Source organism: Coffea arabica, chromosome 1e (assembly GCF_036785885.1).
Source record: "Coffea arabica cultivar ET-39 chromosome 1e, Coffea Arabica ET-39 HiFi, whole genome shotgun sequence".
Taxonomy (NCBI): Eukaryota; Viridiplantae; Streptophyta; class Magnoliopsida; order Gentianales; family Rubiaceae; genus Coffea; species Coffea arabica.
The window spans coordinates 53,590,303-53,604,764 of record NC_092311.1 but is presented as its reverse complement, the minus strand read 5'-3'; the positions used below and the strand labels follow the sequence as shown (position 1 = coordinate 53,604,764).

The following is a 14,462-nucleotide window of genomic DNA, read 5'->3' as shown; positions in this document are numbered from 1 at the left end:
GGCCAAACATTAGCTGATAAGCTCTCATTTTTAACCTTCTCTTCTTGTGCGAAATTTAATCCGTCTCTTTTGTGAAATTTTCACTTCAAATTGCGATTCTTTTATTAGTATTAGTAAATGACGAGAACATCCTTCCAAGCAAGTGGCAGAAATCATGCATTTTGTGATTTGACTCGATATTTTTTCCCCCTTTGCCATAATCTTCAAGTTTCGGAGGAAAATGTGAAAATATATATATAGATTGGAACTCAGAACATCTAAATTATTGGGTTCCACATTGGTGACTGAATAGAATTAAAAACAGAGATAGTACATGATCAGGTGCGATCTCAAAAAAATAGAAGAACAAAAACGTGGTGCAGTTGTTCGTGCTGATCTTTAGAAATAATAAGTAGTCAGCAGAGAACTTCCAGAGTGTATGCAATCGCATAAGAGTAAACACTAGTCTGGCGACGACGGGTAGAATTTCTGTAGGTGATAAGCTACAAGAAAACATAGGAAAAAACTCCAGTACCTTATATAGTTCCCGACATCATCCATCTAAAGCGGCAATGAATATGCATGCGGGTGAAATCAAATGGTTTTCTAGTCTATGGTCTCATCTAAAACGTTTACAGTGAATTACTCGGTGTTGTGTGTTCGCATGCCAACGATCGTATTGGCAACTGAAGAAATTAAACCTTGTTTGGATCGTAATTTTATTTTTCAAAAATTGTTTACATCTTTCGTAAATATATTTTCTAATTATCTTTTTACTTTATATACAACAAATCACTACAGCTAGAGTTGTAAACGAGTCAAATCGAATTAAATTTTTATCTAATCGAGTTGAGTCGAGTCTCGACTTAATTTTATCAATTTCGACGAACTGTCAATATAACGTTAAAACTCGAGTTCGATCTCAAATTCAAGTTAAGTGGAGTTCCAACTCGAGTTTTAGTCTACTAAAGTTTAAAAGAATAAAAAATAATTATTTTATCTTTTAAAAATAAATAAAATAATAATTTTTTTAAAAAAATAAAATATTAAGAATATATATATAATTTTACTATTAAAATAATATATACACACACGCATACATAAAATCGAATGATTTGCAAGGCTAACGAGCTCAATTTCTTTGTGCTTGAGTTTGAGTTCAATCTCAACTTAATTGGCTCGAACTGAATTGAAGTTTTGACCGAGTTGAATCATGAACACTTGCAAGCGACTTGATTCGTTAGGTACATTACTCTTTTTTTTGTTGGGGGGGATGAGGGTGTGGAGGCCAATTGTGTATTTGTCCACCTCGGCACCGTCTTAGATAGCTCAAGTGGTACCAGGTGCCATCCCCAAGACCCCTTATACAAGGGACCAGGGATCGAATCCTGGGGAGGCCCCCTCCAAGCACTACCACGGATCATTCCCTAAGACCGTCTTAGATAGCTCAAGTGGTACCAGGTGCCATCCCCAAGACCCCTTATACAAGGGACCAGGGATCGAATCCTGGGGAGGCCCCCTCCAAGCACTACCACGGATCATTCCCTAAGACGGTGTCGAGGTGGACAAATACACAATTGACCTCCAAAGAGGGGGTGTAAAAAATGTCAGAATATAGCGATGCAAACGGGCTTCAGTGTCGTGGTTATATGTCACGTAACTGCACAATGCTCAACGTGAAAGACAATTTTGTTAGCTTCTACGGGAGTTTTGCTTGTGATTTTTGCCCGGCAATTAAGGCGGTCATATATATTGAGCAATATAGGTCAGCTTGGAAATGGCAAAAGCATGTTGTTTAATGCATTGCAGCATTAATTGCGCTATCAATTCTGATCACTACCCTAAAATCCAAAACAAAATTACTGGTAGTAAATGAAATTCCAAAATTTTCTATATGTGGAGCTGAAGGTCCCCACTGCACAAATTCCGCGGAGGGCCAGTAATTAATGCTACGATAACAATGGCGAGCTACTTGGTTAATAATCCTAGCCGGCGAGTCCACATCAGCCAGGTTGGCTGAGCTAAGCTAGCTAGTTCCAAACTTACCCCTCTCGCCAAACATTTTGTCTTAACCGTAATTCTTGTCTTACTCAGCGTTGTGAAACGTCTACTTAGCATCGGATAAAAAAAAAAAAAATCCCATATTCTTTCCACCGAACGCACAACAAATTACTTGTCTCTCTCTCTCTCTCTCTCTAGAATCATATTGTGCAAATTAATCAGCTGGGAGCATAAATGAGAGGAAAGAGGGAAAAGAATTGACTGTTTTTTGTTGATGGAGAGGGTAGGGGTAGGGTCAGTGAGGCTCGTGGCAACACCAGCTGCAAAGCAGCCAAGTACCAAGTGGTACCGGTTCCCCTCACCCCACCGAACTTACCTACCAAAGGCAGGTGAAGGCTGGAAGCAAATTCAAATTCACAAACAAGGAATGCCGTACAATTGGCCACAGCAAAAACTGAAATAACGTAATTGCAAACAAAAAAAAAAAACTGTTGATTACAATTGGATATATATAATTAGGCTGCAGCGTATTATCTCAGCGCTATTTTAAGTTTCCTAATTCGTGCCAGTGCACGTCAATGCTGTTAAGGAGGTTTGCCGGGGAAGGTGTTACGTGGAGCTCCCCCATTCAGGACTACAGCAATGGTACTTTTTGCACCGACCTTTTTCCCTCCGGCCCTTATCCATTTCGTGAAGAATTATGGTGACTGGTACATTTCTCTGCCTTTTGAGCAAGTGTAACGCGACGACACCAGAAATCAATGCCAAAAAAAAAAAAAAAACAGTAGCCAGTGCGATTTATCCTCCGCCTCATCTTCACAGCTCATGATTCTTAAATAAGTGTACAGAATTCTTTTGGCACTCCCAATGCGGCGCTTTCTTAGACATTTTCTAAATCATGTCAAATGATACAAGTACCATACTTTACAACTGCAATCAATAGGTAACCATGCCCATGGTCTGGTGTAATGTAGATTGGAATGAGATATCATGACAGATTTGTCTTCTGATAAGATCAAAAAGAAGAGGCACAGGGGATGCCATTGAAAAGTTTGGATGTGCCAATATCAGCCCTACATTATTTCATTCTCAGCAACTCCTCGCAAATTTTTTTTATTTTCTCGCATATGCATAAAAAAAGCCCAATAATACTCCCGAATAAAGAAAAGTCAAAGTTTAAGGATACAAGCACTTCTTCTCACCCATCACTTGACAATACTAAAAAATTTTAACAATACTCATTGTCTGTTCGATTTGTTACGAGAAGGGAGTGATATGACATCGTAAGAATGCGTACCACTCCCAATTCAGCAAGGATCAAATCTGCAGCGAAGGAATGGGTTTTTACCACCATATGGATTGGAGTATACAAAAGGCTAAGGGCAACCGAGAGAATTGCTGGACTTTTTTATTTAGCTACTAACTACAGCACCACTACTACTAATACGTCCAAACAATAGCAATAGCTAAATACTCGGAACTTGTTAATTGCATTTCCTAGAGGCGTTAATCTCCATAAAACAGCCAGTTCATGTAAAGTTGACAAGGAAACAAAACTAGAAGAGTTAATTATGTTACTGCTGCTAGTCCAATCAAAAAGCTACACCAAAACAAGATATTCTACTTTAACCCCAAAAAGTTTAAAGCACCAAAAGGGCAAAAATAAATAAATAAATCTAACGGCCGTTAGCCAGAGGACTAACGGCAGTTTCCTTGCACGGACTCGGCGGCAGGCTAGTCCTCCCCGATGCAACAAGCCGTTGAACAAACCCCGCTATCCTCTGTCCGTTAGTCTCCGTCAGCAACCGTTTCCCGCCAAACGGTAATGATTCCACGCCTCTCTCTTCCATCACATCCTCCTCTTTCTCCCCCACTCCTCCACTCACGCAACCGTTCGCCTGCAAATTTTACTAACTGTCAATAACTGACTAGTTAACTCCCCGATCACATTCGGTTTTCCGGTTTTTTTTTTTTTTTTTTTGTGTGTGGAGAAAGAAGGGGGTTGGGGGTTTAGTGATGTATAATTAACATGTTAAGATAATTAGTGGAAACCGTACCTGGATTCTGACGTAATCGTTACGGTTCCAGCAAAAGGCGTTTCCAAGCATTTGGTCTACCGTTTCGGAGACGCCATCAAGAACAATGCTGACGACTGATGACGTTGAGCAATCACCGTTAGCGCGGAGTTTCAAGCTTGACGGACCATTGCCCAGGGAAAGCACCAGCAGGTCATCGACGCCGGTGACGGAGGGGAAATCACGTTTGTTATGCAGGACGTGAGTGACGGCGGCGGCCGCGGGATTGTTCATGACGAGACCGCCGTCCACCGCCAAGCAAGAGGTTTTGCCGTCGACTGATTGCAGATGGAAAGGCTTGAAGAGGGAGGGGGTGGCTGACGTGGCACGACAGACCTTCCACAACTCGAAGTCGTAACTGGGGGACTCGGAAGCGCCGGCGCGAGAGAAAACGAATGGCGCGGAGCTGTTCAGGTCAAAACAGGGAACCAGGAGAGGCTTGCACGTGTCCTTCAAGGTCAGGACCTTGCCGTCCTCCCTCCGGAACGCCTCCTTCAACACCATATCCATGCTCCTGCCAGAGAACCTCTGTCGGCGGCGGAAGACTCCGAGGGTGGCCTTGACTTTGAAGAGGCGGGACTGGTTTTGGGCGACGAAGTTGACGGCGTCCCTGGCGGTGAACAAAGGACGTCCATAACCGTCGTCGGCAGCGAGCATTGCGGCGTAGAGAGCTCCAATGCCAGTGCCGGCGATAAGATCGAAGAAATCGGCAATGCGAGATTGGGAGTCAGCGGATTTGGCACGGATCTGGTCTTCAAGAAGGATCAAGGAATGAGCGGCGAAGATGGCGGTGGGGGAGCCGACACCGCCGCCATCGATACAGAGAATGCGAGTCTTCTTGTGGGGTTGGCAGTGATGCAACCACTGCTGCTCGAGCTTGGAGAAGATTTCCAGCGTCACTTTACTCAGCTCCAACCCTCCTTCCATTGGTCGTTTCTCTTCGCAGTTTGAACTACTTACTAATCACAAGTAGCGTAGAGAAAGTTGGAGAAAATGGAGTAGACTTAGACTGGCAGGAGTTTGCGGTGGTGGGTGGGAGTGAAGTAGAATAGTAGTAGACTAAGAGTAGAGTAGGGTTAGATATTTGAGTGATGAGTCATGCGGAGGAGGAGGAAGTGCATGCGGACTGGGGAGTTGTGGCAGGGAAACAGAAAGAGAGAGAGACAGCAAAGGAGAAGGAGAAATCCGTGAAGGAACGAAAGATCACGCAATGCTACTGACCCTGAAATGTTTCATTTAATGGTGTCCAGTGTGCATTACATACTCTGGTCTGGTTTTTTCTTTCTTTCCTTTTTTTTTTTTTTTTAAATCTCCTGACAATTCAGGACGGAGGAGGAGGAGGGAGAAGAACTATTGGGATTGGGACTGGAGACTGGAAAGTAGTAAATAGCGTGGGGAAACTGGAAAGGGCCGGGGAATGCTGCGGTTAATATTTGCTACTCCTAGCTATAGTCTCCGGACTACAACTAATATCATAAGTACTTTTTTGGTTTTTTTTTCATGAACCTTTCTGTCGTGCTACTGGCTACTGCTACTGCCAGTCTGCTCTCCATGCTATGTTGCTACTATTTACGTAGCGAAACATATTTCCTTTTTGTTCGACTAAGTAAAAATGGTGGGAAGGCACACTAAATTCTCTGCGGGTGCGAGTGCGTGTGGCTGCTGACTACTCCAGCAGGGGATGGTATAGCATTTTTTTATTTACTCGCTGCTATGAAAATTGAAAACTGAAAATTATGCTCTGAATGATCCATCATCCCCAGTCTTGATGATTTTTACTCCTATATTAAGTGTAAAATTCAAGTTTCTAATATCTTACTTAGTTGGCAGAAAAAGGGATTTTTTGTTAAAAAATCCTTTACATTTTTCGTGAACTCATTTTTTAATCACTTTTTTACTTTACATATATCAGATTATTATAATATATTTTCTACAAAAACTCCAGAAAATTGCAATTCAAACACAACCTTAGTAGTTTCCCTAATTAGGATTTTCAAATCCACCCTTTTCCTCCGTCTCCTTTGTAAGGACTGGAATTTGCTATTAGACTAACAAAAAAAAAAGATATAAAACTCAACTGTACCGGCAGTAACTATTTAACTTGAAAAGAATTAGAAACTTCAGTAGGCTCAATTGTAGTTGAATTCAGCTGAAATTTTTTTACTGTCCACCCGATTACTTTCTAAAGTAAAACTCACTCCAGTTTCATGACCCTAAAGGCTCATAGACAGACCGTTGCTACCTGCATGGTTGGTTATTGTACCCGGGAGGGGGAGTTACTGCGTCCTGCTATTCTTATCTTTTACCTTTCTGTAACCGGTAGAGGTGCCATTGGGCTTTGGTCCAGTGGTCATCCCAAGCCTTCTTAGGCTTGGTGGTGCGGGAGGTCAAAGGTTCGAACCTTGCCTCCCACAAAATTTATCACAATATGTGACGGTCTTCATTGACCAGTTTCGATGGAGTTTCTACTCACATCGAGTCCCATCCCCTTCCCCTCTAGAATAGGCTAGTTTAGGTTATAGAAATTCTATCGTATCGATAAAAAAAAAAAAAAAAGTAACCGGTAGAGGTATACCAGAGTGCTTTTTTTTTTTTTTTTTTTTTTTAAATCAGGATGCGTTGTTGCTCAGTGTTTAGACTTGGAATCTCCCTACATTTCATAATTCATGTGGTACTGTGATTTACTCTATCGCATTAACTTCTTCGCAGTTGACTTTGTTTCATTTTCTGTGCTCATTTTTCTTTATTATTATTTTTTAACAATTCCCGTAAGTAAGTAAGTTGGAGAGCGCAATTGGTGCACGTGCGACGGCGCTCGTTGCTCATCGGATTCTAGGAATCCGGCGACCACGGCTTTTTGGCCGGATTCAACCTTGGTTTCTCGTGAATATTACTGTCTATAACTCTCTGTCTTTTTCTTGTACTTTACTTCTTTTTTAATTTTTGCCAGCTTCCTTATTTGTTTCTAGGGTGTCGGCCTGTGTCTGTCTGCCTCCTAGTAATCTTTTTATTTTGTAAAACCAAAAATAAAAATAAAAATCGTTCCTCAAACAAATGCTCGACTTATCCTACGTTTGCTCAATCACGGATGGCGTGTCAACCACTAACAAAGCACTAATGTATTCCTCAAGAACACAGCCCGTTTAGATCGAAATTTTTTCCATCATTTTTTTAATTTTGTAAATATGTTTCTGAGATTAAAAAAATTTTATTTGTTGGAAAACACAGTTTTAATTTTTTAAAATCATGTTTCCAAAAAAAAATCCTTAAAAATCGAGCCAGTAATTTCCTTCATTCCGGTATTTCGATGTGTAATTTCAAATGGCTACCTCCATAAAAAGGAAAAAAAAAGAAACAAAGATTTGAGAAGAAAGAAGAATCAATAATGCTATGAGTAAATCTTATATACATTGACAGTGTATATATATTGGGAGTGTTTGGATAGCACAAATATCTCAAATAATATTTCGCTGGCATCATAAACACATTTCCCAACCCACCTTTTTATATTTCCAATTACCTTTTTATCTCACATACATCACATCATAAAAAGTACTACAGTAATTATTCCAAATAATATTTCAAATAATATATCCAAACAAACTAAATTAAGTATCATCGTTGGATTCATGACATGTGTACAAAAAAATTGAATTTCAAATTCAAATTTTGCATAGTTGTCATTAATCCAATGCTATACACTGTCAGTATAGGAAATATTAATTCTAATGTTATACCAGAAAATCAAATTTTGAACTCACCTTTGCTTGCATGTCAATTTCGGGATTTTTTTTTTATTATTATAACTTCAATACACATGGAGAATTTATCTGCCTATTCTTGCTAGACACTTATTATACATACATTACCTAACTCGTAATCGAATAAAGTGTATGAAATAAGTCGGGGGCTATCATAGAAATTTAGAAAATTAACTTGCACCGCGGCATATCTATTTCATCTCTGCTCTAAACTCTCAAAGCGGTAGAAGAACGTCCACAAGCAACAAAGACACGACCTAAGTACAAAGGAGTTTTCCCTTTTCTTATTCTTCCCTTTACGCAAGCTAACACTACACTACAGAAACAATCAAAGTATCGTTATGGTACCAAAAGGGATCGACTTGGGATATTTTTCATGAAATGTGATGCGAGCAAACAGGCCAATTAGGTCGGATGATCACAATTTTACACTGCTTCAATCATACCCATTTTTGTGTTCCTCCGCGCTCAGCTGCCAATTCCTGCATGAAACTTTCATAATATGTTAGGAGTATACGTTATTTGACAGTTAAAGGGTTCTTAGCGCACCCACAACTGATATTCCCCCTACATGAATGTAACATATCCATCATTCAAAATTGCATCCATCATCTACATGCAAGGAATCCGAAACAAGAAGTACAACATTTAATTCCTGACTTCTCCAAATCTAAAACACATAATATGAGACAGAATGATGCCTCAAAATTTCCTCCAACCGTTTCCCATCTTTAAGCCAATGACAGCCCAAGCTTTGTTAACAGCTCAACGCGCGGTTATGGTTTTGAAGTGTCGGATGAACGATCCAGAAAAATCTCTTGTTTACCCGTCTGCATGCGTGCTGACTTCTGCTCATCGTTCCTCCTGGTATTCAAATTGGATCATGAAATAGAGCTGCCGTAATCAGCCAGCACCTATCTGCCGCAACTTTTTTGTGCCTTAAATGTCAAATCCACAATCCTCTTTAACTCTCACGATCGGGCTGATCTATTCTGCTTCTTGTACTTTCCATATTTCTTGGAGACTGCAGCATCGGATCGTGTCTCCCATAACTGCAAATATAATGTTATAGGGCGAAGCTTGCCTTTGGATCAAAAGAGAGCTTTGAACTAGAAGCGCGAATATCAAAACCAGAAACCATTCCATTGTCAAGACAGACCTGAATATGAAGACAAAAACAGAGAAGTAAGACACGGTCTCACAGGGATGTGCGGGACAATTCCCAGAAGTGACTTGACGTTGTTGTGCTTCAATCAATGTAGACAATTTGGATTGAGTCAAACAGGAATTGATAGAAGCACAGCCGCGAACGAACGAGTGCTCAGCATGTGGATCCCATGACAAACTTTCAACATCAGCACCAACCAACCGGCCTTTTAAAAGATTATTTTGCATTATTGTTAGTACCATTTCTTTTAACATGATAATAGAAATCATGCAGCATACATCCAGTTCGTAATCGTAAGAGGAAAAAAAAAAAAAAAAACTCTATCAATTACCTCACATTACTACTTGCTCTTTGCCAAGCACAAATTTCATTATATTTCTCTCTTTAGACAACAATGATTTTGGGGTTTTTATATTTAGATTTTAGATTTAACATAAATTATTTAATAAATTCATACAAATTCTGCATTCCAAATGCATGAGTATGGGCGGGGTACGGTCGATCCTCCCCAATCTAAATTTGGGCCAGCTGTGTATTGCGCAAGCCCAAGGTGTTGATGCTGAGGACTGATGTTTCGTCCTTAGAACTTAACCCGGTCTACACACGCATCTGTGAGTAACAGATCATGGGCCAACACTCAACCCATTGTTTTGAAGCCCTGAAAACAGGGGACATGACCTGAAGAGTCCATCAAGCAAAAGCCTCCATTTGCAGAAACCCAAGAAACACCAAAATAGGAGGGGAAAAAAAAACTATTTTTTGGTTTTAGAAAAAACTCTTAAATACGTGTAGTTTCCTCTTTACATATTATAGCGCTGCGATATTTTTATGATTATATTAGCCAAAAAAGTTAAAAAGTAGCCGTCTCTTTGTCGCTAGTCATTCGAATCATGATACGTATGATATGTTTAAGAGCTCGCTTAAATTGCAAAGGGAAAACTTCGGAACTTTGTTGGAGGAAATGCTTTAGGAGAATTGCCACACTAAGTTGTACTAGATGAATAAAGAACCACGACACCAATTCTAATAAAAAGCGAGGGATTTTAAAGGTGCAATTTGTCTTCTAACCAACGAATCCATTAAGCACTGCCGCCAGTACCAGAGTAGACAACCAGAAATGAGCCTTCATCTGCAGCCCCCTGGGTGAATAAAAGGCCGAAGCGCTACTGGGAGCCGGAGCAGGAGAAGCGCTTCCAGGCGAAGTCGAGGGCGGAGAAGGCAACACTGAGGGTGGCGGAGGCGGCAATGTCGAGGGCGGCGGTGGAGGATGGAATGTTGAGGGCGGGGGTGGGACGGAAGGAGTGGGGATAGGTGCCGGGGCGGGAGAGGGTGAGTGAGCTCCAGCTCCGGGGACCCTAATATCAACTTTCTGTCCAGATTGACAGTGACCCGTAAGGCTGCAGATGAAGTAATAGTGGCCGGGCCTCTGAATGAGGAATGAATCATTGCCGGAGACCCAGGTTGCATAAGCATCGGTGGAATTACATGAGTTGAAATTCTTGTGAGTCACTCGTACCACGTTGTGAAACTGTTTGTTGTATTCAAACACTGCAAAACAAAAACAAATTAATTAATACTACTATCTATCATCATTTGGAACTTCAACTTACGTTCTTTTGAAAGCTCATTACATCAATCACGTAAATGCAAAAAGAATTGTATTGTATGCTACCCTATGGATGAGCGGTAAATATGTGAATTTAGTCGGGTCAACAGTTTCATCCAATTGAAAATTAATTCCTCTCTATTGGATCTTGGGAAAAATGAATATTCCAATGCTTAAATCTGTAACTTTGTTCCAACCCTAAACTATACATACACATATACCCACACACATGGCGTTTCGTGATGCACACCTGCGACCATGCATCTCTCTATTTAGTGAAGTTTCCAACAGACAGACTATAGACTAAAAGCTTTATTGTTTTTCATTAACAAAAAAGAAAAAGAAAAAAAAAGCTTTATCGCATGTCATAATTAATTCCTAAGGCAGAAATATCTTGTGACAAAGATCAAAACCTTGATACTATATCACGAAGAAGTTTGGTAATCAAATCTGAATATTCTTTAACCATCGATCAGACAAATATCCAATGTTCGCTGACAATTGCTTGGAGCAATTATCTTCGAACGACTGAACTCGGATCTCCAATCTGCAACGGGCCAGGTAGGATTTCTATAATGTATTCTGATTCTTTAATAGGATTCTGTTTCTGAGGACACCCTAAAATAGTTGTTGAAGTATTCAAGAAACGTTGATTAAAATCCTTCAGCTTTAACTGAATCAAGCTAGTTCTCATACTCTCTATCTAGCAGTAGATCATACTGAGAGATTTGGCCCTACTGTTATTTTAATTCTCAAGACCAGGGAAAAAAGATAAGGAAGAGGACAGCAATATTGAAGTAACACCGAAGTCCATTAACTTGATGAAACTACCACCCAAATAGACAGCGACGACAAGAACAAGGAATGACGACGAATACTGATTAAAAACGAATGGCTTACAGATGATGTCCCCAACATGGAAAATCTTTGTAGCGGCCCAAGTTTTGTAGTCAACGCGGCCAATATTCGTCCAGCCAGCAGCATCACCAACCGTGTACACATGAGCCTTCGACTTCTGACAAACACTACTACTTACCATCAACAAGAAGGAAAGAAAAAGGGTTTTCTTGGCGAAAACCATGGCTAATCACCTAAACCACTGCAGAGTGTATGTGTGGATGTATTAGCGATAGAGGAGGTTTAATTTAAGATGTCGTCTGTCATATATATGAGAAAGCTAAACGGCTCAAGAATGGAAATAAAAAAGATTTGATTGAAGATTTCCAGTTCAGTGTATCCCCGTCATATATACCCGCAAATCTTTAAATCAATGATTCTCTTGCCATAAATTCATTCAGGGCATGATCGATCGAGATTTGAAATCTCTCGACAGGTTTCCTCGAATGTACGTAGCTGGTGCCTAGCGTCAAATTCTTGTGGAGGAAGGAACTCAGGTTAAACGATCGATTAGGAAATTTTGCCTAGCGTCAAATTATTTTTTAAGATTTTTAGCAAACTCGGGTAACTTTTTTTTATTTTTTTTTGAGAACCTAGCCCGAGGGGTCGGCTAAATATTTAGCCAGTAAAACAGTTATTGCATGAATTTTGCATGCAGGTTAAAAAATTCTATCGAAATTTATGACTGGCAAAATCATTTAGGAAAGGTTTCACTCGTTAACCATTAGCACAGCACGATCAGAGAAGCAATTAGGCTTCAGCCTCGGGTCATAGCAAAGATGAGAGAAGTAATTAATAGTGATATATAAAAGTAATACTACTAATTTTCACTAAAAAGACAAAATGTTTTTCACTACAACTGCCACTAGTCTATACAACAGTCTTTGGCTATAAGATGAAGCTTACAAAATGTTTCTCTCCATTATACCTTAATAAAATTAATTTAAAAATTGTTTTTTTTGGAATATATCCAATGTCTGCATGCCGTTCATAATATATATATTTCGTCACTTGTGTACATTATACATAAAATTTCATAAGAAGTTAAGCAAATTTTTTGCCATTTGATTAATCACAATAAATTTTGATTCATTTTTTATTATTCAAATATTTCGTACAAAATGAATGTCAATATATTCTCAAAAGAATATCATCATTCTAACCCCAGAAAATGGGTATGAGGTCCAGCGTTTAAAAAAGGCCCACATTGAACAGCTGATTCGAAGATGATCGAAGTACAGCAGGAAATGAAAGAGATTAAGATGTGTAATGATCAAATCAACCACAATAGATTCATAATCAAATAGCCTAGCCCTAATCCCATTTGTTTATTGGCAACTGTTGTACGTAGTATTAACTAAGCAGCAGGAGTGTAAATCAGAGGGAGGAGCTTAGTTAATCACGTCGAGGTCTTTAGGGACTCTGATATCAACCTTCTGGTTAGTGAGTGCGCAGTGATCAACGCAGCCGCAGATGAAGAAGTAGTGGCCGTGTCTCTCGATCTTGATGTAGTCATTCCCCGACGGCGACGAGTAGGTGGCTATGGGATTTGCTGCATCGCATGCGTGGTAGTCCGCCCGCCTCACTTCCACCACATTATGAAACCCTGGATCGTACTTGAAATCTACACAGGCAATTTATCAAGAACTGTTCAATCACTGACGGCATCGACGGCTACTTATCATCAGCATCAATCTAAAATAAACCGGAAATAGAACCCAACATGATTACCATCAACTGATAATTGAGCTTACGTACGGATAATGTCGCCAATATGAAATTCCCTGCTAGCAGCCCAATCGTAATAATCCACGTCACGGTCTGAGTTCCAACCGCCAATATCACCAACCGTGTGAACAGTGGAAGCCGCCCCCAAAACAGCCATTGTTATAGCAGTGAGGACAAGCACGACTGCTTCTCTCCCAAAATCCATGATTATTATTATTATGACAACTTCAAACCAAGCCAATCAATTTTGTTTTTATATATGGGTTTGGGTAACTACTAATGGCGTTGGTTGTTGAAGGCAAATTAACTAAAGGTTCAATTCAATGCACTAATGCAAAATAATAAATAAAAATAAAAAAAAAACATCTGGGTAGAGGGCTGTGTTGGTGATGGTATGTATATATAAAACCCTCCGTCTCGCAGTCTCCAATGGACTTTCTTTTCTTACGGGATCCCCACAGCGTTTGGAGCACTCACAGCAACGCATCATGCATGATGATCACTTGATGCCTGTCCAACACGATTCCATTAATCCCTACCTAATCAATCTCTTTCTGTCTTAATCATAACAACCATCATGTTAATTTGTTCCTTGTGCTTTTACAAGGATCATCAGTCAACAATACGAATTACTGTTGGCATATTAAATCAAGACTCAAAATTAGAAAATTTCTATATTGTTATTTAGTAAGTTTTAGTCAAGTTAGGATTTTAGTAATTCTATTGGAATCAAGCTATGTTAGTTTTATTATTTAGGAATTAGTATCTTATTAGAAAATTTCTTGTGATTTAAGACTTGTTTATCAAGTCAGAGTCTATAAATAGGGAGTCATATTATTGTACAGTATTTAGTTCAGAATTGAAAGTCTTGTTCATATTATATGCTTAATAGATTATTATTGATATTACTATCTGTCTAAAGCCCAATCCCTTTCTTTTTTGTTTCTTTTTTTTTTTTTTGGTTGTTGGTGCTGGAAAGGAAGAAGTTCTATCCGTCGCTATGTTTTTTTTCCGGTTACTAGACGAAAGCTTTTTACAAATTAAGGAGGAATTCAAGAGGATAAGAATTAAAAATTTTCGGTAAAACAGTGGCAGCCGGTAGGAGCTCCAACCTTCTCAAAGATGTGGATCAAGGGCCGAGGGCGGAGCCCAAAACTCAATTCTTTGCAAACCCACATTCACATGGATGTTACTTAGAAATTCGGAACGTCTATCTATTGTTGGACTTAAGATGGACTTGATCAGCA

General features: G+C 39.6%; 2 protein-coding genes across 2 annotated transcripts; both read right to left on the bottom strand.

The window, feature by feature from the left end:
• Window positions 1-3,486: 3,486 nt before the first annotated feature.
• LOC113733453 (probable inactive patatin-like protein 9) lies at window positions 3,487-5,474 on the bottom strand. Its single transcript, XM_027259823.2, has 2 exons — window positions 4,038-5,474; window positions 3,487-3,878 (listed from the first exon to the last, which is right to left on the bottom strand). Exons 1-2 carry the CDS (start codon window positions 4,980-4,982, stop codon window positions 3,657-3,659), a joined length of 1,167 nt encoding a protein of 388 aa, XP_027115624.1. The 5' UTR covers window positions 4,983-5,474; the 3' UTR covers window positions 3,487-3,656.
• A 4,479-nt stretch (window positions 5,475-9,953) lies between these two features.
• LOC113690015 (blue copper protein-like) lies at window positions 9,954-13,579 on the bottom strand. The gene is made up of 4 exons (XM_027207841.2): window positions 13,246-13,579; window positions 12,921-13,111; window positions 11,491-11,605; window positions 9,954-10,532 (listed from the first exon to the last, which is right to left on the bottom strand). Exons 1-4 carry the CDS (start codon window positions 13,418-13,420, stop codon window positions 10,048-10,050), a joined length of 966 nt encoding a protein of 321 aa, XP_027063642.2. The 5' UTR covers window positions 13,421-13,579; the 3' UTR covers window positions 9,954-10,047.
• Between the last annotated feature and the right edge of the window lie 883 nt (window positions 13,580-14,462).